Source organism: Strigops habroptila, chromosome 2 (assembly GCF_004027225.2).
Source record: "Strigops habroptila isolate Jane chromosome 2, bStrHab1.2.pri, whole genome shotgun sequence".
NCBI lineage: Eukaryota > Metazoa > Chordata > Aves > Psittaciformes > Psittacidae > Strigops > Strigops habroptila.
In genome coordinates, this window is record NC_044278.2 from 55,367,271 (window position 1) to 55,392,511 (window position 25,241).

Below are 25,241 nucleotides of genomic sequence, written 5' to 3' on the forward strand. Positions count from 1 at the left end.
ACTGTAATTGAATGATGTTTGATCCTGAGTGAGGAAGGCTAGATAATCCTGTGCTAAATGGTGCGCTTAGGCTGGGCACAATGACCAAGATTGGTCAGAAGAGCTTGAAACTGTAAGGTTTTAAAACATAATTTATTTAAAACCTCTTGCTTACTTTTCTCTTTTGTAGGTTAAAGTGCTCCTTGGCCACCGAGTCATTCAGGTTGCTTGTGGAAGCAGAGATGCTCAGACTCTTGCTTTGACAGATGAGGGTAGGAATATCTTGTTCCAGAAGATTTCTAGCCCATGGGGTACTGTGATCATCATTTAACCTGCAGTTTGGTGTTTGTTAGGTTTGGTGTTTTCTTGGGGTGATGGTGATTTTGGAAAACTGGGCCGAGGAGGAAGTGAAGGATGCAACATTCCTCAGAACATTGAAAGACTGAACGGCCAAGGCGTTTGTCAGATTGAGTGTGGTGCACAGTTCTCATTGGCACTGACCAAGTCAGGAGTGGTATGGACATGGTATGTTACATTTGCCAGAAAGTATTAACAAAGCAATTGTTAAGTATGTGTTGTATTTATTGCTGTTTGACTGTCTTAACTCCATTATGCCTTATCTGTGTGCTTTGTCTTTTAAATTGGCAGGTCTTCAAGACAAGCTCTGTTCAATTGCTCTAACACTGTGTCTTGTAGCATGCTCATTTGTGTATTGTGCTCTGATAGGGTGCCTGGGTCTTACTGAATTAGTGGAGGAACGGGAAGATCATTCCCTCTCTTGGGAGCAATGGAGCCTCTAAAGGAATGTTAATTCAAGACTTTGGAGTGGCAAAAAGAGAACATGATTATCAAAGTTCGGAGTATGTAGCCTACATCTGAAGCAGACACTGTGAGAGTAAGGATGTAGTAGAGTAAGGAAGTAAGCTAAAGTTCAGAGGAGATGGGAAGAATTTCCTTGGGAACACAGGGTTTTTATAGAGCTTTTTGCTGCTCAGGTGACCACTGAGTTGTCAGTAATGCAGCAAGAGCTGATATGAAATGATCACTGAAAGTTATTCCAAAACCCTTTTTGTTTTCTTCTATTTGCTTGCTTCTGTTCTGTTTTGAACACAAACCTGTCTTTTTGAGTTGTTTATAAACCTTTCTGTAAAATTTGAGAGCTTACTGTGTGGCATATATGAGCTTCAGAGCTTCAGATCAAGATCTTAACCCCCATCGTTGTGTAATAAGGCCATGACCTGCTTGACATATATCAAATCTAAGAAGACTTAAAATAGTTGGTTGTGTTATATCATTTGTCACCAACTGATGAATGATATGAAGAGAAATCCTCAAAACTGAAATTTTTAGAAGTTACTTCTATTCTTAAAAAAGATTTTAGCAGAGATGCCGTTTCTCAGTGGCCACTGGGAACTATTTATCTCTCTTGCTTTCACCCCTCTTTTAAAGTCTTCTATTTGTAATGATGAAAGGAGTTAGAGGTAAGGGAATTTGGCAGTCTTTAAGAACTCTTTACAAAGTTCTTGTTCATTCCTTCTTTACCCCAGTTTGTCTTACACATCTGGTCATAAAATCTACAGCTATTTTATGACATTACAGGCCTACAGGGAGAGTTTTTGGGTCTGTTTCAACTGTGCATGTCTGCACTTTAGGATGGCTCAGTTGCTTCTAAACTTTTACTCTTCTTGGATTTGTTCTGGTTTGAGGGAAAAATCACAACTTCTGTGTAAACAATATAATTTTTTTGAATTTTACATTTACTATCTGTTGCAGGGGTAAGGGTGACTACTTCAGACTAGGCCATGGCACAGATGTACATGTACGGAAGCCACAAGTTGTGGAAGGACTGAGGGGTAAAAAGATTGTGCATGTGGCTGTAGGTGCACTCCATTGTCTAGCTGTTACTGACACTGGACAGGTATGTTGTACATCATGCTTCTTTCCCTTTTTTTCTTGATCCAGAAAGGAATGAAGTAAACTGTTGAAGAAGAATGTAATACCATTGGTGCTGATTAAATGGGATAGAAATTTCTAATGATATTTATTTGCTTTTCAAAGTCCTGAATAAGTATAAGCAGGATTGTAATTTAAAATATATTAGCTTTCATATTATTATTGGAGCTTGAATGTTGTTGTCATAGTAGCTTTTGTAATATTTTCCTAGTTGATGTAGTATCTCAGGATCAGTTTTCTGCTTCTCAATCTTGAAATACAGAAGCAGTAACTTAGACATCTGAGATCCAGCATTATGATTATCACAGTATTGATTCAGATCCCCAATGTAATTACTAGGCAACTAACTCTTCTAACTTACTGTTTACTGTGAACAATGAGTAATTTATGAATTGATGATTTATGAATTGGCAATAATTTATGAATCATCTGATAAAGTGCTGCTATGATTTTTTTTAATTTTTTTTTCTTTTTTCTTTTTTTTTCCTTTTAATGTATTCTAACACCTGCCTTATTTAATGGGGCATTGGGGGATGTCATGACAATAGGTTCTCTAAAGTGTCCTAGATTAATAATGCAAATCACTAAGATTCCTTTGGAGGAATTTTTAAGAAGCAATTAAGTGAGGCAACCAGCGAAGCAAAGTAATATGCGGAAATGTTTACTGGCAGGTTTATGCTTGGGGTGACAATGACCATGGGCAACAAGGCAATGGAACTACTACGGTCAATAGGAAGCCCACTCTTGTCCAGGGCCTGGAAGGCCAGAAAATCACCCGGGTTGCTTGTGGGTCTTCTCACAGTGTAGCATGGACAACAGTGGATGTAGCTACACCATCTGTTCATGAACCAGTACTTTTCCAGACAGCGAGGGACCCTTTAGGTGCTTCTTATCTTGGTTGGTATTTATTGCCTTACATTGGTTTGGTGGGTTTGTTTTTGTTTGTTTGGTTTCTTTATGCCGTTTGAGAGTTAGCTCTGTGTGTGGTTTAATAGGTGATAGAATGCAAAAAGAAAACTTGTCTTCAAAAAAACCCACCACAAAACAACAGCAAACAATATACACAGCTCTCAACCCCAACAAAACCTCTTCCTGAAAGTGGAAGTTGCAAAGGACTTGTTCAGAAGTAGCATTAGTTTGAACTTTTATTGTTCTTCAGGAAATTAAAATTCAACATGCTTTATCAAACACTTCAGAAACTGTCTTTAATATCAGATAGAGCTTTATAGAGGTAATGGTAGATGGATGCTACTTTAATGTTGGTGATCTTACATGTTACCTGTTGCTATAATTCTTGATTCTACTGTTACCTCTTTTTTTCTAAAGCAGGTGACTAAACATTCCTGTTTTGTCTTCCTAATTCTTTTGTGTTGAATATAGAAGCACCAAACATTTTGCTGGTTAAGCTTTTTCATGAACAAGGTAGTGTACTTAAAAAAGAGCAAGAACTACATACATAGAATATTTCATTAGCATTTTAAGAGTACCTAATAAATATTCTTGCTATTTGAGAAATTTCTGTGCAAGTAAAACTTGTTCCAGATGCCGATCACCAAAATATTCTTATCTGTATTACCTTATTCTTTATGATGAAGTAAGAAGGTGGAACACTACTTTATGAAAGCCCTTATTGCAAAGCATCAGTATTGACTTTAATGTTGTAACTTTAGGCACTGCAGTTTAAGAATCTGCTACGGAGTTAGTTTTACAGTCTTCTGACTTAACTGGAACTGATTTATCTGATTTCTTGTTACGTATTACACCATTAAAGAATGCTCGCCTTCTCTTTTTCCCCCTCACTCCAGGTGTTCCTTCAGATGCAGATTCTTCTGCTGCCAGTAACAAAATTAGCGGGGCAAACAGTTCCAAGCCGAATCGCCCTTCTCTTGCTAAGATTCTCCTATCGCTTGATGGGAATGTTGCCAAGCAGCAGGCATTATCTCATATACTAATGGCATTGCAAATCATGTATGCCAGGTAGGCATGCAAACATTCTGTTCTTCTGCAGAGCAAAAGATGGCATAGCTTACCATCTATCAGGGTTGCTTACCATCTATCAGGGTCTCTTGAGTTGGGTGTAAATTGTTTGGACTCCTCAGGATAGGCATAAGCTTCATTTAAATTTTTTTTTGATGTTGGCGTTAGCTTTGTGCTGTTTTCCTTACAGAAGCTCCCAGTGCCTGGGGAAAAGTTGTTTATTTAGGAATGCTCAATTAAATCATGTAAAAGGCATGTAAGTAAATCATGATAGATGACATTGAAGAAGCAGTGGGAGGCAGGATGGAAAGAACAATAAAAATTTAGAGTGCCCTCCTTGTTGGTAGAGAACAGAGTATTTGTGCTGAAATGTATGAAGAGGAACTCACATAAAATAGTGGCCTTAAAACACAGTATTTAAGCATTGGGCCCAAAGGAGAACAGAGATAAATGACTCTAAATTCCAGAGTGTGGAAACCTTTCCTTATTTTATTAAGACAAGGTAATATATTTTTTTCTAAGTTCAACAAGGGGCTGTAATCAGGTTTATGTTGATCTGTCCTAAATGATTTCAGGGATGCAGTTGTTGGAGCATTGATGCCTGCGAGTATGATTGCACCAGTAGAATGTCCCTCTTCATCACCAGCGCCCCCATCAGATGCTACTTCTACAGGAAGCCCTGTGAATGGAGATGAATGCATGCTTGTGGGAGATATAGAAGAGAGGCTGAGCCCAAACCCGTGGCAGGACAGGAGAGGGGAGGTAAAGTGTCAGAAGAATTTTTCCATCTATGTTTAACAGTAAAGCTGAAAAATATTGTCTTGTTTAATTTGATAATAGCAGAGATTAAACAGTTCTTTCTTGCTCTAATTTCAAGTGTAGTTACTCTCTGTCAGATTTGAAACAAATTTTAGAGCGAGATCAGTTTTGAACTTTCAGAATGCACTGTTAAATGCTGAATGAAATGCAATTGTGATGACTTCTAGTAGTATTTTAGAGTTAACATGAACATATTAACCATTTGACCAGATATTAATTTTAGAGAAGTAATCTTTAAAAAAAAAAAAAAAAAAAAAAAGAAACAAACATCAAAACTAAGCGAATATTTGACTGTTATTTTATGAAATGTAATTGTAAACTTCTACCAACTAATGTAGGCAGGAAGGTCTGAGTGGAATTCTGCTCTCTTGATTCCCAACTGATAACAGAAGCAGAAAAAAAAAGTCTTGCTACTGAAGAGATCTTTTCCTTTAATAAACTGTTAATTTGGCTTGTATTGGTAAGGCTTGTCTTCTTCATTGTAGGCTTTTCTGACTTCTTTTGTACATTTTTGTAGCAGATGGCGTTGGTGGGGGGTGTTGGCTGGTTTGCCATGCTAGGAACATAAAATAGAAGCTACAAATACAGGAAGTGAATCTGTTGGTTTTTGAATTCATGACTGTTTTTAAATTGCTGCTATTTGACCATAAGCCCTTAGCATCTTAGAGGTTTTACAATATCTTGTTGCGGCTTCTGTTAGTTATTGTCTGTTTTGGCCAGGTTGTTTCTTCAGAAGATGCTGTGACACCATCTGCTGTAACTCCCTCAGCTGCTGCTGCCTCTTCCCGTCCTTTCATTCCAGTCACAGATGATCCTGGAGCTGCCAGTATCATTGCAGAAACCATGACAAAAACCAAAGAAGTAATGTTGTCAATACCTTCCTTAAAACTTAACTCCTTACCATGCTTTTATCAAGCAGTTTTGCTTTATTTTCATGTTTTTAAAGTTAACCTATAAATGACTGCCTTTTTAAAGTATATCCAAAGGCAGAGGATTTCTTTTTTGTTTTGTTTTTTGTCTGAAGTTAAATTAGGTTAGTTTTAGGAAAGCTTCTTAACTTGAGGAATGGGTTTAACAGTAGGTTAATTTTGGGGCCGTATAATCCCAGATTTATGAATTGTGTTTTAAACTACCTTTTGAACTTCTTCAAGTTAAGTTGTTCGGATTCGGTGAAATTCTTCTTTGGTCTTCACTGTCTAAATATTTCTGCAATTTGTTTTGTAGGATGTAGAAAGTCAAAGTAAAGTATCTGGCCCGGAACCACAGTACTTGGATGAATTTACTAGTCTCTTGGTACCAGACGACACACGAGTCATGGTTGACCTGCTAAAGCTTGCTGTGTCCAACCGAGCAGGTGAAAAGGGAAAAGATGTTCTGTCAGCTGTGCTGTCTGGTATGGGCACAGCTTACCCACAGGTCAGGTTTTGTTTCTGTTGTATTTTAACTGTGTCCTTTTCATTAGTAGCTGACTAGAATATTGTATTTGAAGTGCAGTTCAGCATGCTGAGAAACTAATAAACATGAAAGTTTGAGCTGAACTTAAATGCAAGTGAACCTTAATGATTTTAATGGAAATATTACATGAATATGTGCATGTGCTACAAATGTCAGTAACAGACTATTTCCTCTATTTGTCATGTTGCAATTAGATGTTAAAATAGAAGCTTAATGAACTGTATTTGTGTGTCGGACCAGTGGCTATGGTTATTGGAATGTTGCTGACTTAATCAAGCCCTACTTGTTGTATCTGTAGAATGTTAGTTTAAAAACTTGCATGTTGATTTTGTTTTGCATCTGAGTTTATTTCTCAGATTGATACAGTCATTATTGCTTGCTGAAAATACTGTTAATATATATTTACAAAGTATCATGGGTATGGGAGGGTTTTTGTGTGGTTTTTTTTGTTTTGGTTTGGTTTTTTGTGGGTGGTTTTTTTTTGTGGGAGGGGATAACTGACAGACAGAATCAATGGATGCTATAATACTGGTTACCAGCAGCTATATAAAAGAATGTTGTAAATTATTTATAGAATATCTGCTGACAGGAATGAACTGAAAGTTGTTTAATGTTTTTTGTAGCTTTAGCCTTCAAATATTATTTTTTTTCTCTAATGAGTAACTGCATTTCTTTAAGATGGTCATATGATGTAGTTAATTTCTGGCTTTGCACAGCTTAAAGACTGGTTTGAAACATCAGAAGGGATTATGCAAAGCTGATTTTTGTATTCTTTTATGAAACTTGGCTTCACTGACCAAAAAGATGAATAATGACTTTGCTAAGGAGTGTGCATTGAAATAAGAGAAAATTTACTTACTTATTAATGGCAAGGCAGCTTCAAACAATGGAATGTTATAGCATCTCTGTCCGAGTACACTAAGATTGTGGGAGAGTCTAACTGATGCTATTCATGTAGAGGCAATTGAGTGGTATTTCTCAAACTGTTAATGCCCCAGTTTTCAATGATCAGCTGTGTATACCCATATTCTGTAGATGTAGTTGTCCCCCTCCCACCCCAGCTAGATGTGTGCTGTATATACACTTATACATTAATTTTGGTTTTTTGCTTCTAGAATTCAGTAGCTGAACAGTTTTGTCTGTGTGGGTTGTTTTTCTGTTTGTTTTTTTAAGAGTCAGAATTTCTATTTGAAACTGCTTTTTAAAAATGAGTACTATTAGAATCTTCTCTCTAAACAGTGTCTTGCATTTTTAAATGCAAATGGTGTTAAATATTTACACCTTTCATTAATCACTTTGGCCTGTACTTTACAGTTTAGATTTTACAGTTTGTTTTTCTCTGTAAGGGAAAACAATTTTTTGTGTTGTCATTTACTTACTGGAAACTTACATTGTTTGGCACTTAGTTTTGGAAATTTTTCTAGCTTCAACACCACCAAAAGTATTTTTGAATGAATATGATGGTTTATGAATCAGAATTTGGAAAAGGATTTATTTACTGATTTAAAATTTGGGAAGAATGGTAGTTGGCTTAAATTTCTTGGACTAATCAATCTTACTTTTCATAAAGTGTGTATTTTTTGTTCCTTAGGTAGCTGATATGTTGTTGGAGCTGTGTGTTACTGAACTTGAAGACGTAGCAACTGATTCACAAAGCGGTCGCCTCTCTTCACAACCAGTTGTGGTAGAAAGCAGCCATCCATACACTGATGATACATCTTCTAGTGGCACAGTTAAAATACCAGGTATAGAAAAAGTTATGTTAGTAAAATTCAGTTAATTTCAAGCCTGCATGCATAATTTTTTTCCTTTGCTTGTGAAAATGCGTGTTGAACTTCTAAAGCCATGTTACGTATCCTGTCACTGTAATAAGTACTTCTTAAATTTCAGTTATGTACTACATGAACATCTTGATCCTGTGAAATATGCATGTTTAGGTTCACTGGCTGTGACTGTGGCTTTTTATCATTGCTATTTTCTGTTTAGTTATGAAGCTGAGAAGGACTGAGTCTTTTTCAGGGTCAGTAAGTGAACACCTACCTTCTAGTCTTGAGCGTTTGGGAAATACTTTTTTGTTTTAATGCTGTCTTTTCACTAAGTGCTTCTTTCAGTATGTTACCTAGTACTTATCAAAAGGTACGGGCAACAAAGAGCTATTTGCCTTAACTGTAAATAGACATTTTTTGTCTGTCGCAGATTTAGTTTGGAATGTTCTGAATATAGTCTTCTTACTGCTAGCGCCCGCTCATGTGAGCTTGCTATGATACAAGCCTCTCAAACAGAAGAAATTACAGACAAATAATGTCATTAAACCAAAGGAAGTTACTTTTATTAATGAGCGCTATGGCTTCCAAACAATTGTGGTTTCATGTGGATTTCTAAAATACTGCATTTGTTGTGGTATTGATTGCTCTGTAGAAATGTGTAAACTCTTTGTTGCTGTTTAGGTGCTGAGGGACTGAGGGTAGAATTTGATCGCCAGTGTTCTACAGAGCGGCGTCATGATCCACTCACCATAATGGATGGTGTCAACAGAATTGTTTCTGTCCGATCAGGTTATGAGAACTAGTGCTTTTCAAAAATGTCTTGTGTGATTTACTGTTAAATGCTGAATGGAATGTATCACTGTCTGTGACCAACTCATTGTGAGGGATATGCCAATAAAAAAAACAGGGAAGACTACGTAAATTGATACCGTGTTTTAAACAAGATGTAGGATCTAGACACAGACATGCAAGAGTGATCTTGCATCTTCAAATATAGAGAATCTCTGAGAAGAGCATGTTGTCCTGCTCTTCCTAAGAGAAGTTACAGTGTAAAAAGTTGGTGTTTAGCACCCCTACCAACATGTTTGAATTTCTGTATAATCAAAGTATATTTTAACAAATTGGAACACAGTTGGAAAAAGATACTTCTTTTGTTAGCTTTTTTTCTTTTTCAAGTAGTACTTACAGAATTTTAGGCTTTCATACAGTCAAGACAAAAGCTCTTCTGCTGTCAAATGCCCAAAATAATAGCTAGGCTCTCTCTTTCTGTTTTCTACTCTGGCCTGTGTACGTGACACTACATGAAATCTTCACATCTTTTATCTGGTTATCTCTGATTTAATTTTTAAGTACTATAAATTTGCAGTAGGTTTTAGAGGAATATCTTTAATCAGATTTTACATTGAGCCTACCTGTACATGACATCGTGTGCAAGGGTCTCGGTAGTTACTGCTTGTGCTTAATATTTCTGAGCAGTTAGGGTGTGGCCTTTTACTGCTGACCCATTTTTCCCCAGACTGTTTCAGATGCACATTATGTTTCATTATTGAAATATTTCTCTCCAGATTTGAGATATTTCTGACTGGATTCCTGGTTAGAAAAAGCTGTAAAGCTTAATTTAATGTATATGATGTTACATGTTTTTGTAATACAGAAAGGTAATTTGAAAATAGGACAATAGATTTTATTAAGATCTCATAATTGTCTTTTGACTGTGGTATTAAAAGTACTGAGGGTATCTGTTAGCTGTGCTAACTGGACTGTTTTAAAACTTAAGTTTTGATAATCTTTATAGTTATGTTCATGTGCTTTATGTAGCTTTTTTCCTTGAATGTGTTTATAATATATAACCATGAAAGGAAGTTGCTATTGATGGGTGGCTTGCATATTGCCTCAGACAGTATAGATGAACGTGTTCATATTACCTACTGTAACAGGTCGTGAGTGGTCAGATTGGTCTAGTGAACTGCGAATTCCAGGGGATGAACTAAAGTGGAAGTTCATCAGCGATGGCTCTGTGAATGGATGGGGATGGCGATTCACTGTTTACCCTATCATGCCAGCTGCAGGTAAGATAGCATATATAATGTCTATAGAAAGGCAAGAGAGTAGATTTGCTTGTCTGTTTTTTACAGTTGGCATTTACTGCATGATATTTACATGCCAAAGTTCTAGAGTTCATTTTAATTCATATTAAGAAAACATTTTCATTCATACTGAAAAAATATTTTCATTCATACTCATTTTCATTCATTCATTTTCAGCAAAGTCATGAGAGGTGCATTTGTACATAGGAAAGAGGTAAAAATAATTTGTAGTCACTCTAGTTTGCCTCTTCATCAGTGAAGAGAGGATACTTTTGAGGCACAATGTGAATTTTTTTTTTTTTTTTTTTTAATGTATCTGTTTTGGAATTAGTTTGAATTACATCATGGAAGTGCCTCTTTCTTCCAATCCTTCCTTTGAAAGGTGGAATGGGCCAACTGAGATGCAGACTGGCACTCTAGCCTGCTGTGTTTGGTCAGCTAAATCCTGCCTATGTCCTGTTCTTATTTCAGTTTGAGGACAAACCTTCCCTACCTTTTTAATTTTTTAATTTTTTTTTTTTTTCTTGCAGGCCCTAAAGACCTTCTCTCAGATCGTTGCATTCTTTCATGTCCCTCAATGGATTTGGTTACATGTTTGTTGGATTTTCGCTTAAATTTTGCTTCCAACAGGAGTATAGTTCCTCGCTTGGCAGCTTCTCTTGCAGCTTGTGCTCAACTGAGTGCCTTAGGTAGGTGTGGTCTTAAAATTAAGTCCATTTGTTTGAAGTTAAAATGATTGTTTTAAGTAATTATGATCTTTGTGTGCTTGTGTTTCCTTAGCTGCTGGCCACAGAATGTGGGCCTTGCAGAGACTACGGAAACTGCTCACAACAGAGTTTGGCCAGTCTATTAACATCAACCGGATTCTAGGGGATAATGAAGGAGAAACACGAGCTCTGGTAAGAAGGCAGTTGTCAGCTACAGCTGTACCCAGGACAGAAGTGATACTGTTCTCTTCACGTTTTGCATATTGAGATGTATAAAAAACATTAAAATGCTAGCCCCGATGTACAACTTTTTTGTTGTTGATGGCAAAATGGGAAGTGGACACATGAATAGCCTTCTTGCACAGGTCTCCAAGTCTGTAAAGGTACTCCATTTTAGAAAAAAAAATATGGCTAATTCCAATACTGTATAGTTGTGCTTTTGGAATTGGTCAAAAGTGGTGTAGAAATACTTTTGTAATAGGAAATGGATGGAAATGATACTTCACATAGCTAACTGTAGTTTGGGTAGTTATTAACGTTTTGTCATGGTCATCTAAATAATGTACTTCTTGTAACACATGCAGTAAGACTAACTTTCTAGTTCTGTGGTTCCTCTGTAGAGTTTTACAGGGAGTGCATTAGCTGCTTTGGTTAAAGGTCTTCCAGAAGCTTTGCAGAGACAGTTTGACTATGAAGACCCCATTGTGAGAGGTGGAAAACAACTGCTCCACAGCCCTTTCTTTAAGGTAATGGGGTACAATCAGTAAAGAATTCATTAGTATAGTTCTGAATTGTTTGTGGGACGTGGTAAGCTCACCTAGCCTTGTATCAGAAATGTTTTCTAACAAAATCAGAATATTACTACTAAAAGGAGAATCAAATATACAAATAAAGATAAGGAGGACCTAGCTAGGCAGAGGTAGGTAGGTCAGTGAAACATTTTGAAAGTATGGTAAACTCCACTTTTTGGAAGTGATTTCTGAGTAATCTTAGTAGGATAGTTGTGTAATTTATTTGTTTAAATATTCTGAAGGCTTTATTTACATCTAATTGGAACAAGTAAGAATGTCTTTAAAAGAAGGCTGTTCAGTTTTGGATCCTGTACTTCAAAATAAAAAACAAGCTGAGGAACTCTAGAGAGGAGCAACAAGAATAAAAGGCTGAAAAAGACTCCTATGTAGTAGAAGTTAAATTGAGAGGATTTGGCTGTCTTAAGGAAAAGAAATTCTTAAAATATGTAAAAGTTTATACAGGGAAGAAGTAGTCCATTGTCACAATCTTCATCAGTAACATTGATTTGAAATTGAATCAAATTGAAAATCAGTTGAAAATTGATTTAATTCTAGAAAGGAGACTTAGTTTAGAAATGCAAGATAAGATGTTCAGCACATGGTAATTGATACAGAAAAGTCGATTAAGAGTATTTTTCGTGGCACAGGGGTGAAAATTTCTGGATCAGAAGAGGAGATTAGGTACATAAGCATGTGAGATAGTGTGGGTACACGTGATGCTGCCCCACCAATGACGGTAGCGAAGATGGCTTTTAATGTCCCTTGCACTTCACACGTCTTTGAGGCTGCGTTCAGGCTCCACTGGTCTGTGAGCGTTCAGCCAAATCAAATGTGTACTGTTTTTTGTTACACACTTTTGATATACCTCTAAAATGTTTTCTGATTGTCTAAAGGTGCTTGTAGCTCTTGCTTGTGATCTGGAGTTGGACACTCTCCCTTGCTGTGCAGAGACACACAAATGGGCTTGGTTCAGGAGATACTGTATGGCATCCAGGGTTGCTGTGGCTCTTGATAAAAGGACATCATTACCTCGCCTTTTCCTTGATGAGGTATTGCAGGAATATTTTAAATGGTTCATGGAACATATGAAAGTGTTTCATTTAAAAGATATACCAAGTTTGAAGTATTTTATGCCAACTGTGATAGGAGTAACTGGTAGTTTGGATAATGTTGATTTATCTAAAATATTTTACAGGTGGCAAAGAAAATCCGAGAATTAATGGCAGATAATGAAAATATGGATGTTCTTCATGAGTGCCATCATGTCTTTAAGAGAGAACAAGATGAACAGCTTGTCCAGTGGATGAATAGGTTATTTCTTTCAACTGTCATTGGTTTGGCCTTGTGATGCTTTGTTGTTGTACAACAATAAAATGTATTTTTGGTGGCTTTTAAAATTTCGTTTGTTTTGCATTTTCTGCAGACGACCTGATGATTGGACACTTTCAGCTGGAGGGAGTGGAACTATTTATGGTTGGGGTCATAATCACAGAGGACAACTTGGTGGAATTGAAGGGGCAAAAGTCAAAGTCCCAACTCCATGTGAAGCTCTTGCTACCCTCAGACCAGTGCAATTAATTGGTGGTGAACAGACTCTATTTGCAGTGACTGCTGATGGGAAAGTAAGGATACAACAAATTATTGATTGTTAGACTCTCTTGAAATATTTCATCCTCAGTCAGAATATGCTTGTCTAAATAAAAAATGTGTATAGCACAGATTCATTATTATTAGTTTATTTTTTCAAGGAAACTGAACTGTGCCAAGTCTACCAGCGCAGTCTAGGAATTCAGTGTACTATAGCATTAAATGCATGAAGAAAGACACGTATTTTAATTCTCAGTTCAAAACTGTGATGAGATTTTTGGAAAACAAAGCTGAATACAAGTAATGTGTTCACAGAGTCCCATAAAACAGGGTAAAATGTGGTGGTAATTGTCTCTCTGACAGGACAGAGGTGTAATTGGAATCTGAGATTGTTCACAGTTGGCTAAATGCCTCTTAAGTTAGATATTGAAGGATCTAATTTGCAGATACTTAAATCCTGAGTGAAAAGGAGCACCATGCAGAGGTCTAATGTAAGGTATAGGAGAAAAAAAATTCTTTATTGTGATACAGATGGCAGCTTTGTGTCAAGGATTTGAGCAAGAATTTTAGCTTGAGCTTTTTCTAACACTTACATTCATCTAGTGAGATACTGTAATGATTCTTCGGCAGTCAGTATCATCCTTGTTAAGGATTCATAGAAGAGTAAGGGACAGATTACTGACATTGCTTGACATCATTCTGTTGAAAGAAGTTACTTTTAGATAGACAAAAAGAGAGTGAAAAGCAGTACTTAAAACTTATGGGATGGAAGGGGAAGAAGCAGCTGTGTTTAGGTATGTTTAATCCTCAGAAGAAAGAAAACTAGACTAGTGCTGCTTGAAAGAGACCTACATACGTTTACAAAATCAGCCCTATGGTTTAAAACAAAATCCATTAAGTCAGTGACAGTTCATATTGTCTTGAATCTAGCCATATTTTCACAATTTTTTTTTGTGTGAAATACTTCAAAATATTTCTTACTTTCCAGGAGAGAGAAACTGTTTCTTCAGGCTTTTCTTTAGCTGTATTCTAGTATACATTCATTAAGAATTCTTTACAGCTCTAGTGAATGTTCTTCAATTTTATTCTTCATTTGAAAGCTGTATGCCACTGGATATGGAGCAGGTGGCAGGCTTGGAATTGGAGGAACAGAGTCAGTTTCTACTCCAACTTTACTGGAATCCATTCAACACGTGTTTATAAAGAAAGTTGCAGTGAACTCGGGAGGAAAGCACTGTTTGGCATTGTCTTCTGAGGGAGAAGTTTATTCTTGGGGTGAAGCAGAAGATGGTAAACTTGGTCATGGAAATCGAAGGTAAGTAACACTTTGAAATGTTACTTTTAAAAACTATTAATGGATACTTATAGTTGTTGCGTATTTGAAGTGTTGTAGGAGTACTGCCTATATATACAGAAGTGAGTGTTAAAATAATGATGTGGAAGTTTACATTTTTAAATGAGAACCACAAAGTATTTTTTCAGATAAATGGTTACTCTGATTTCTGTAATTGGATATTGTATTCTAGCATATCTGTTGGAATATACCTATGCTAACATATGTGCAGACACTAAAGTCTGGTGGCTTTCCTTTGGGATCTGTCTTGTAGGTATATGGAACTTAAAGGCAATTCAGGGAGCAAAACTGCCATTCTGCTTCTGATTTCCACATGCATTGTTGCCTCTGTTAAAGAAGAAGTTCTGTTGTGTTAGAGACAACAATATTCTAATTCAAAAAGGAATGCTGGAGTCCATGGGGGGGCAACAGTACATTTTATGCTAGGAATTTTGATAATCTATCTTAAATTGGACTGATTTTTCCAGGGTAAATGCTTAGCTTTGACTAGATTTTAATGGAAGTGGTTTTGTAGTTTCAGCTTGCCTGTAATGGTGTATTACAATGTATGGTAAAATACATCTAGCTTTTATAGGCCTCTAAAAATGCTTCTGCATGACTAATTAAACATAAATCTTTAGGATATTAAACTGGAGCAGAAGCAAATACTCGATTATTTTAGGTGTCCTCATACTTATTTTAACACTTCCCCCCCCCATTTCCGAACATGAATAGTCTATTCTAAAAGTTTTGTCAAGACAAATATTTTCATTTCAGCCCTTGTGATCGTCCTCGTGTAATTGAATCTCTGAGAGGTATAGAAGTGGTTGACATTGCTGCTGGGGGAGCACACAGTGCATGTATTACAGCTGCAGGAGACCTTTTCACATGGGGAAAGGGAAGATATGGGCGCCTGGGCCATGGAGATAGTGAGGACCAGCTGAAACCTAAACTGGTGAGAAACCTTTGGAGTTTTATACAGTCTTAGTCCAATTCTTACCTTCTGATTAGTAACGTTTTGCATTTCTGCATATAAAAAATGAAATGGCAAAATGATGGCATGTATTTGTAAGAAATGAACAGTTGCTTTAGAAAACAGGAATGGATTGGAAGAATAAAATGAAAGTGGAGCTGCAAAACTTTACACTAGAGGTCACTAAACAGCTTATAAGGAATTTCTTTTAGGGAAGACTTAAAGCAAAACCCCAAATCAAACACCCCACCCCTCCATAAGTAAATTCCACCCCTTCATAGGAGTAGTTTGCACTGAAAGTAGCAAGTGAGCTCTTTGTCTACTGGGTACCCTCATTGTTTATCACCTGGAAAATACACCAGTGATGACAGTGATATCCACTTAGTCACTTGCAAACTGTTTTTTTCCTAACATTATTATACTTTTAATTATCATGACTGAACACCGGGGTTTTACTGAACTATATACTAAGTTAGTAAGAACTTAACCTAAGTAATTATGAAGTATTTAATTGTTATTTGCTAAAAACACTCGAGTTAAGCAGTCACTGATGAAGATGTGTTACCATTTGATTCTGAAGTGGTAAATCTGAGCACCGGGACAGAATGGAATGTAGGAAGAATGAGTATACTGATTATCCGTTGAGTTATAATTCCAACCGTCATGCTTCTGTGAACTAGACGGTAAAAACTTTTAAATTAGTGAAGTTAGTGATCTTAAGAAAACTGCCCTGACTTTGAAATCAGACGTCTCTTTGTTACCTGTGTTCTCTTGCTGAAAATACAGCAAAGGGTAAGATTACTGTAGTTGAATCAAACTGTTAGCTTGCTATTTTTATTCAAGGCTCTCTGCATATACTTCTATACACGCAAGCATTAAGGTTTTTTCAGTGCTTGAATTTGTGGGGCGAGGTATCATATATTCTTTGTCCAGTTTGGGACCTTATCACTTGTATCTGATGTTCTTGTTCCCCTGCCCCCAAAACCACAAGGTCTGTCCATCTTTATTGTAGATCTTTCCTCCCCTTTATGTTCTTGGTTACTTTGAAAATAGATAATCTGTGGGTGAGTTGAAGTATGTGAAGTTCTGTACTGCTTTGGATTGTGCTGCCTATAATCTGTTTCAAGTAGAGGTGGGGGTTCAGAGGATGCGGGGTATGTGGGTTACCATCCTTTAAGTTTGTGAGTCCGGATCCCTTACTTTATCACTAGATGGCAGCATTTTAAAAGATGTTAATCGAATTCAGGTTAAGCTGCAAGTGCTAGAAAATTGTAAGCTAATAAGAGATTATTTGAAAATAAGATCTTTTTTTTCCCCTTACTGTATACAACACTCACCCAGAGAGCCTGAAATAATTTCAAGAGAATATAGGCTTTGATTACCTTACGTGTTTTGTATTAATTGTTTTGCCTGACTTTTTAGGTAAAAAAATTTAACTAGTTCACCAATTAAAAGGAATGATCCATAGATAGGTTTTATTTTGCTGGTTTGAAAATAGCAAAGCCCTTTGAATTGCATTTATTTGTTTGTTACCATCATGTTTCAGACTTGTAGTTCCAGTGAAGCACCTCTCCAAGCTGGGTTTGTCTTCTTTTCTGAAACTAAATCACTTAAGCCTTTTATTGTGAACAAAAATGGGGGATTTCTTTACAGGTGGAAGCTCTCCAGGGCTGCCGTGTGATTGACATAGCCTGTGGCAGTGGAGATGCACAGACATTGTGCCTGACTGATGATGATACCGTCTGGTCGTGGGGTGATGGAGATTATGGAAAACTTGGGAGAGGAGGCAGTGATGGCTGTAAAGTACCAATGAAGGTATTTGAATGTAATTTTTTCGTTGTTTTAGAAATCATGAGATTGATGGAGAACACTGAAGACATATTTGCCAATATGTGTGAACTTCCATTCATCCTGGGACATTAGAAGTCTTCTGATTGTTGCTAAGAATGAACTTTGTAGGCTGCAATGACGAGTCTTTAAATTTTGTGCTGGCTGTTGAAGCTGCACTTGAAGGTTTTTTCTTTGGAGAACACTGCTGGTTCCAGTGATATTTCTGATTTTAATTTTGGTTCCTGTCAAAACGTTAGATTTTGCCAAGAAATCTTTGTATTTCCTTGTCTTAATAAATTTCCTTAACACTGTTGAAGTCATAAGAAAGGGAAATCAATTGATTCCAGAAAGGGAAATCAATTGATTAAAAAGTAATCTTAGTTTATATTAAACCTTTCATGTGAATGCATGTTTGACTTGGAATTTCTTCATATGTTGCAAATGAAATCTTTGTAGCCATCTAATTTGAATTCCAGCACTTGTTATGGAGGTGAACATTGTTTGTGTGTGAGAAATATATGAGTGTCACTGTGCATACCTATGCACAGATTTTAGATTCTTAGTCCAGAATCACACTTTATTACCTGGATGCCGGTGTCCCCATTCTGTTTCCAAGTAGATGAAGTCTAATAGCCAGTCCCAAATAAGTTTTTATTTCCTCATGTAAGACAAAACAAAAATAGCTTGTTTATGTTACATCAATCATCAGTCCCAGAGGATTGATGGTAAAGTGGCATAAGGACCTACACAGAATAAAGAGAGTGTACAAGAGGTTTAAATGTTTCCCTATGTTGGCAGAATCACATCCATGTCATGCGAGCTAGGGATGATTAATGTTGAGTATTCGAAGACAGAGCCTTACTAAGGGACAATTGCTGAGATGATCTTCAACAGTTCACCAAATCTGAACTTCTTTTTAATGGTTAAGTAGTAAATGGTAGAAAGATGAAAGGAGTAGAATTGTGCTAATTTATCTTACATACACAACTTATAAATATATATATAGACACTTACATGCTTGCACATTATATTTTACTTAAGACAGTAAAGTAAGCAATCTATGAAATTATAGCCTCCTTAATTAATTTCGATTTCATTTGATATTATTTTCCTAGATTGATTCCCTCACAGGCCTTGGAGTGGTTAAAGTAGAATGTGGCTCACAATTTTCTGTGGCTCTTACCAAATCTGGAGCAGTATATACGTGGTAAGTATTTTGTATTAGTTATTCTGACAAGTGTTAGATGTAACCCTTTCTGCCGTAGGCATTAGTGTTATACTGCCTTCACTGTTTCGATTTCTCTCCCCCCCAGTCAAAAACTTTTTTGAGTTCCTCTGTCTTGATTAGTAATAAAATCTACCATTTTGGGGAACATTTCATAATGCCATTTGAATGAAAAATCAAAGTATTTTTTTCTTGGAGACCTAAGCACAGAGTTCTCATCCCAGGCATTGACCCTACTGCAAGATGCATAAGTTCCAAGGAGGTCAGTAGAAGTGTAAGCCTGAAGTGTCATGCAGGGTGGAAGATGATAGCATAAATAATGTTCTTGTATATTATCAAAGTTGTGTGTAGCTTGTGGTGGCTGTAGTCTGAGAATTTAATTTTAGTTCATTGTTTTAATCTTCCTATGCCATTCCAAATTTTGTAGTTTAAACTACTAAAGTGTTTAGAAAGACTAAGCAAAATACCTTTCCAGTATCCTTCTGCTACCTTGTTTTGATGGCATTACAGATACCCTTGAACTGTACAAGATTCCAGTCTCTGAGGTCAGTAAACATACTATTTTTACAGATGAATGCTTCTAATACTGGATCCTTTTAAGAGGAAAAAAACAACTCCCTGCAAAAGTGGTAAAAGGTCCTACACAGAATGAGTAGGAGTAGCATATTGGAGATTAAAGTTTTTACTTCATCAGCAGAATCAAATAAATGTCACACAAGCTAGGGATGTGATTAATGTAAATATTTGGAGAATATTTTAGTATTGGTCTGCCTGTCATCTACAGATCAAATGATCAGACACAGTCCGTCGTTCTGTTTTTTTCCACAATTAAAACAGTTTTGAAATGTTTTACATTCTCTGTGCAGGGGCAAAGGAGATTACCATCGGTTAGGCCATGGATCTGATGACCATGTTAGAAGACCACGACAAGTACAGGGACTGCAAGGAAAGAAAGTCATTGCAATTGCTACTGGGTCTTTGCACTGTGTTTGCTGCACTGAAGATGGTATAAAAATCAAATAATTTACTTAGTTCTCAGTATTGAATTTGAAATAAACTAAACTTTATTAGTCAGCTGTTGGTAGGTTGTCCTTTCTAAAAATGCTGGTCCTTTGCGTGCATTGACATATCTTGTGTTTGCACATGTTGCATGTTTCTTGGGCAACAAGCATGTTACTGATGTAAAATGATCACATAAAACCAGCTGAAAGTTTTTAATTAATAAAAAAATAGAGTTTAAGCTTTATAAATGCTGATGGTCAAAGGAAAATATAGAGCACTAAAAGTAATTACTTTTAGTAACTTTTACTGGTCAAGCAGTAAAATAAGTGGATTTGGCTTTTTTTTTTCTAAACAGGGTCTTTCTGAGCCTGCTGAGGTGTTTAACTTGCTAAATGAAGCACTGCACAAACAATATTGCTTCTTACAGAGCCGGTTGAGATACCAAGTACTCTTTGTAGCAGACTCACTCCTACATTTAATTAACAAGTTTGCACAATAACTGGGTGTTTTATAGGAGCAAGGGGCTGCATGGTACTTAGTTGCCAGCTGGGGTTAAACCACGACCAAGTGAAATAGGATATAGCTGCAGAAAATGAATGCTCAGAAACAAGGTTGCTATTTTAAAAGTATTTTCCAATTATCTTGCAACAGTAAGCACCCATTTTAATGTCCTCTCTAGTAACACAACTTATTACAAGATCTTTTATTTCATCTCATGTGAAATGCTAAGCCTTTTAAAATTGTTTTTTAATATCAGCTTTTTTTGCTATGAAACTGTCAAATACAGGCTTGTAGTGTATCCGTTGTTATTCTTCTGTTCCACCATTTCCTTCTGTTCTGGAGCAGAACTTTCAATTCATACAGACTATGAGAAAATATATGCATCTTATACTAGTTGCTCTACGTAGACCATGGGTCTAACTGTGTCATTCAAGATATATCTGCACTAGAGAGTGGATTTCGGGATGGCCATCAGTCCTAGAAATCTTGATCACAGTCCAGGGCTTCCTTCAATTAAATGATTTTATAAATGCTAATTAAAGAAGAGGGGAGGGATGGATGCAAAAAGCTTCTATCTCACCTTTAGAACAACTAATTTTTTTTTATTGGTTTAGGGGAAGTGTATACATGGGGAGATAATGATGAAGGGCAGCTTGGAGATGGAACAACTAATGCCATTCAAAGACCACGCTTGGTTGCAGCACTTCAGGGTAAAAAGATCAACAGAGTAGCCTGTGGCTCAGCACATACTTTAGCTTGGTCAACCAGTAAACCTGCTAATGCTGGCAAGCTCCCTACACAGGTAATTTTTTTTGTCTTACTGCATTCAGATTTTAAGCATACTGAGTACACATATTGCTGATCTTTCAGTAGACATGCTTCCTTTCTAAATCCCTGCGTAAGCTCAGTATGCTTTGATTTGACTTCAAGTTTGAGCCAGTTACTTTGGTTTACTTCCATATTTCCAAAGAAGGATTCCAGTTTTCTGAGGTGAGAAAGCCTCTTCATTCTGTTGTTAATCCAATGCAGAACAGTAACTCAGTTTGCAAATCTGCAGAAATTTTAATTCTGTATTCCAGCTGTGAAAATCTTCTGCCTTCCCAGGGAGTTCTTCATTGCTTGCTTTACACTGAGAAGATTGTTTTTTGAATATTCTGTCTTTCAGCTATAATGCTGAGATGTAGTGATGACAGGATGTAAAATGTATCTGTTTATGGATAAAGAGAATTGCAAAATAGGGAATAGCAAGAATAGTCCCAACTGTCATATTTCTAATACTTGTTTCAGTTTAGATGGATACTATTGGTATCTTTGCTAAAAAACTGAACTCTGTGTATTAACTTTTGACGGTGTGAATAAGCAAGTATCTGAATTTCTAATACAAATTTATCTACAGATCTTACAAATTGTTGTTCTGCTTAACAGAATAATGTATATAATAATTCTAAATTACGTTTGGATATCATTGCCTTATCATAGGTTCCTATGGAGTACAATCATCTGCAGGAAATACCCATAATTTCATTGAGAAACAGGCTTCTGCTGTTGCATCACATTTCTGAACTCTTCTGTCCTTGCATTCCAATGTTTGATCTTGAAGGAAGACTTGATGAAACTGGCCAAGGACCCTCTGTTGGGTTTGACACGTTACGGGGAATTCTGATATCACAGGGAAAGGTATTTATCAGAATGTTTTTAAGGCAGAGGTTTGTAACTGTAAGTGAAATGTACTGTTTAAACTGTTTCTGAAGAAAATAGAACTATATCTCATTTTGTTCTGTAAGTTGTCTATGAAATATTTGCATTCTGATTATACAAACTCCTTTCTTTCTGAATATGTTCTTTTTATTATGTTTCACTCAGTTCTTCATCATAGTGCTTTTTTGTGTTGATCTTGAAAATAACTTTACACTGTAAATCTTCTTTTTGTAGTATAGCTGAATTCTCCTAGATTATTCAGTAGATGCTATCCTGGAAAAAAATGTAAGATAGGTATGAAATGGTCATTGTCTGCTTTTTGTACTTCAGTTGTCATGATCAGGTGATACACTAGTTGATCCAAAGCTCTGTGCAGGTACAAACTTGTTTTAGACTGGGCTAAAAGTGAAGACGGAATACCTAAGAGTTCACTGTCAAATTGGTAAAGAAAGTGGATTTTTATATAGTGCTAAGTCAAGTCAGTCATGAGAAACTCTGGATAATTATAATGCTTCAAGGCTACAACACTTATTAAAAACTTCAGAAGTGGAAAGTCTTTAAAAACATGACTTGCCTTCAGTATGATCATCAGTTTTGGATCTGAATTTTCTCAGTGTCATAGTAACTTGTCTCAAGAAAAGTTATAAATTTATATAAACAGACAAAATCTGCTGGGAGATATATTTGAAGGGAGAAGCAATTATATTCCCCTCTGCAGTGCTGTTCTATGTTCTTAAATAAGACATGCTTGTAACTACGCTCCTTAACATGTATTGTCTCAAGGTCTCTTTCTCTAGGCTCCAATGAAATTGTGTAGTAGAGCAAATGAGCAGAATACATGCTTCACAGACCAGAGAAGATCACACATTTTTCATCAAGACGTGAACTGACAAAAAGGAAAAAGAAATCCTAGCTATTCTGTTCATGACTATTTCAAATGCTAGTGCTATTGAGAAGGGAGTCTTTAGGTGTATGATGTTAAGTATAGGAATGGCTGTGCAGGAGGCACGATCAACATAATTTACTTTAAGAGTCTGCAGAACAGAGTCTTCAGATGTAAGATAAAATGTCGTATCAGGTGTATTTTATGTTGAAAGCATTCAACACAGACACCAGAATTTGTGATGCCATATTCATGTCTAGGCATTTAAGGCAGGTTTACCTTCAGAGATTCTAAAGACTTGAAAATCTTTTTAATGCTTGCTTGAAACCGACTATAAAATTTGATCCAAATATTTAGTGAGAGAACTTCAGATACTTGAATTTGCATGAAGAGTTTGTTTTTTTTTTTTATTTTAAGATTATCTAAACTTTGGCTTTTTTGATTGATTGTTTTTCTCTGACATTAATTATTCTCCATATACACGTATTATTCTGGTATAAACAAATTTATACCTGTACTCCGCGGCATTTTAGTTGCTTAGTAATAACTGAATCTGGGTGCAGTACAGCACCCAGTTTTCCAAACATGGTTTTGAGGGATACAGGAGAGACTTTTTTCTTTACTTTAGTATTCCAACTATTTTGGACTTGAATTGTATTAGCACAAATAACATGATTCTTAACTAACACCTCACAGCTTTATCTTATTTTGCTTTTGAGGTTTTTTTAGTATTTCAGAAGTATTTGTTGCTTGTTTCCATTTCTTCTGAAGAAAAACTCAGAGGTGTTATGCCCTTTCTAGGGTTTTGTGACTTACTTGAAAGGGAATTGCTGAAGGATAGTACAGCAGTATCAGTTTCTCTATTTTGCTGACAAGTGTTTTTTTTTTTTTTTTCTCCCCCTGTTCTCCTCTCCCCGAGTTGAACTAAATATGTGTTTATCTGTGAAATACGTGCAACTTTCTTACTTGACTGCAGTTTTGCTGTTACTTTATTTTTTTGTATTTTCCTTTTGTAGGAGGCAGCTTTCAGAAAAGTTGTGCAAGCAACTATGGTGAGAGATCGTCAGCACGGGCCAGTCGTAGAGCTCAATAGAATACAGGTATCTTAAGCTGAAGTTTTGATTTTAGCATCTTGGTGTTTTGTCTGCAGTTCCATACATTTATCCAGTCCGCTTGTTTTAGCTGTTTGGTATCCACATACTGAAGACTTGAATTTTTATCAGAACCAAACAATGAAAAAATGAACACAGCAAGGGCTGATCGTTTTCTTTACAGTATGTTTTCATCCATGCTCTGATTGTTTGCAGGGAGCAGGACACTTGTTGAAATATTAAGTGAATGATTTAGATTCTAATGAGCAAAGTATGTCCAGCTTGACAAAGGACCACTTTTTCAAAACTTGCTACATTAGATAATCTAAGAGAGTAGCGATTCTGGTGCTGTTCTTACCTTTCCAAATGGTCAGATGAATTAATCAGCTTCTGCTTTCATAATAGAGAACATGGCGGGGGGGGGGGGGAGGGCAAGGAAAAAAAAGTGCCTTTGAATATAAATCAGGCTGATAAATTGTCCTTTGCTGGTTATCACATGTGGTCATATTGATTGTAGAACTCTTTTGATACAAAAAGGCTTTTTTCCTTATCATTGACATTAGAAAATGGAATGTTATGCCTTAGGCCAGAGAAGTCTTTTTTTTTTCACGGATATTTCTGTAACGTAGAATAATAAAACATTGTTTTTGTTTAAATGGGCTGATGCCTTGTCTTACAAAGTCCTCATGCATTTCTTTCCATTAGGGTTGGGTTGGTTTTTTTTTTTGTACATTGTAAAAAGTAAAAAACCTACTCTTTGTAAGGTTAGCATGGAGAAATTATGTAAAATTTTGACTAACTAGTTTTCTCTTAGTGAACAGAAATACGTCCTGTTGTAGCTGGACGACCCTATTGCTGCTGCTTCGCCATTTTATGTGGACACTTGAAATTTCTGCAGCTCACCCAAGTGCCAGATTGGTATTTCTCTAGCACAAAATTGAGGATGGGTATTTTATGCTTTGAGGTGTAGCATGAAGGCAGATTTGAATGCACAGAGACAGTTTGGGACACTATTGGAGAACTGCATAGGGCAGAAGAAACCAAACTTGATGCTGTTTTATCCATGTTACTTTTTGGGAATAGTCATTAAGTGAAATGTTCCAAAATGGCACCTGGGCCTTGTGCTGGAAAGGTGTAGTAAAAGTACTTGAAGACTGAGCCAGAAAGTGAACTAACAGTTGCATGCCTAGTCAGGATTCCAGTGCTCCAGTTTACTTACTGTGACCCTCTTACTAGCAGAGGAGAATCACCTAGTATTTAAGTAGCAGTGTAGCTCATGTGATGTCAGACAGTGTGTTATGACCTGTAAGCAGACACATTCCTAATGCTGTTACATCTTTGCTTTTAGATGAACAAGATTATTACAGCAGTTGAAAAGAATTTCCTCCTTTTACAAGGGCAACAAATTCCAGTTATTAAAAAGGATGTCTAATTTCAGGAATGTAATATTGCAAAGGATCTTCTGGTCTGATGTCTTCTACTGTCATGGGAGGAATGTCATACATATGGAAATACAAAGTCCTATTTTAAGAATAGTGTTTTCCCCCTGACTAGGACTCCTTATTAAATTTGGGTTACAGAAAT

At 36.4% G+C, this 25,241-nt stretch overlaps 1 protein-coding gene across 9 annotated transcripts in view; it reads left to right on the plus strand.

The window, feature by feature from the left end:
* HERC2 (HECT and RLD domain containing E3 ubiquitin protein ligase 2) overlaps window positions 1-25,241 on the plus strand; it is a 106,120-nt gene that overhangs the window by 70,717 nt on the left and 10,162 nt on the right. For 8 of the 9 annotated variants that reach the window (XM_030477852.1, XM_030477857.1, XM_030477853.1 and 5 more), the window contains 25 exons: window positions 170-251; window positions 333-504; window positions 1,753-1,897; window positions 2,604-2,829; window positions 3,738-3,909; window positions 4,485-4,671; window positions 5,449-5,589; window positions 5,953-6,144; window positions 7,775-7,928; window positions 8,631-8,738; window positions 9,887-10,018; window positions 10,567-10,725; window positions 10,817-10,935; window positions 11,364-11,489; window positions 12,428-12,583; window positions 12,730-12,845; window positions 12,958-13,156; window positions 14,222-14,436; window positions 15,232-15,409; window positions 17,081-17,242; window positions 18,373-18,464; window positions 19,349-19,488; window positions 20,600-20,787; window positions 21,465-21,662; window positions 23,583-23,666. In XM_030477852.1, coding sequence (XP_030333712.1) covers window positions 170-251; window positions 333-504; window positions 1,753-1,897; window positions 2,604-2,829; window positions 3,738-3,909; window positions 4,485-4,671; window positions 5,449-5,589; window positions 5,953-6,144; window positions 7,775-7,928; window positions 8,631-8,738; window positions 9,887-10,018; window positions 10,567-10,725; window positions 10,817-10,935; window positions 11,364-11,489; window positions 12,428-12,583; window positions 12,730-12,845; window positions 12,958-13,156; window positions 14,222-14,436; window positions 15,232-15,409; window positions 17,081-17,242; window positions 18,373-18,464; window positions 19,349-19,488; window positions 20,600-20,787; window positions 21,465-21,662; window positions 23,583-23,666 — 3,843 coding nt within the window. The remainder of the gene's footprint in view (window positions 1-169; window positions 252-332; window positions 505-1,752; window positions 1,898-2,603; window positions 2,830-3,737; window positions 3,910-4,484; window positions 4,672-5,448; window positions 5,590-5,952; window positions 6,145-7,774; window positions 7,929-8,630; window positions 8,739-9,886; window positions 10,019-10,566; window positions 10,726-10,816; window positions 10,936-11,363; window positions 11,490-12,427; window positions 12,584-12,729; window positions 12,846-12,957; window positions 13,157-14,221; window positions 14,437-15,231; window positions 15,410-17,080; window positions 17,243-18,372; window positions 18,465-19,348; window positions 19,489-20,599; window positions 20,788-21,464; window positions 21,663-23,582; window positions 23,667-25,241) is intronic. The other variant, XM_030477855.1, reaches the window with a different exon arrangement.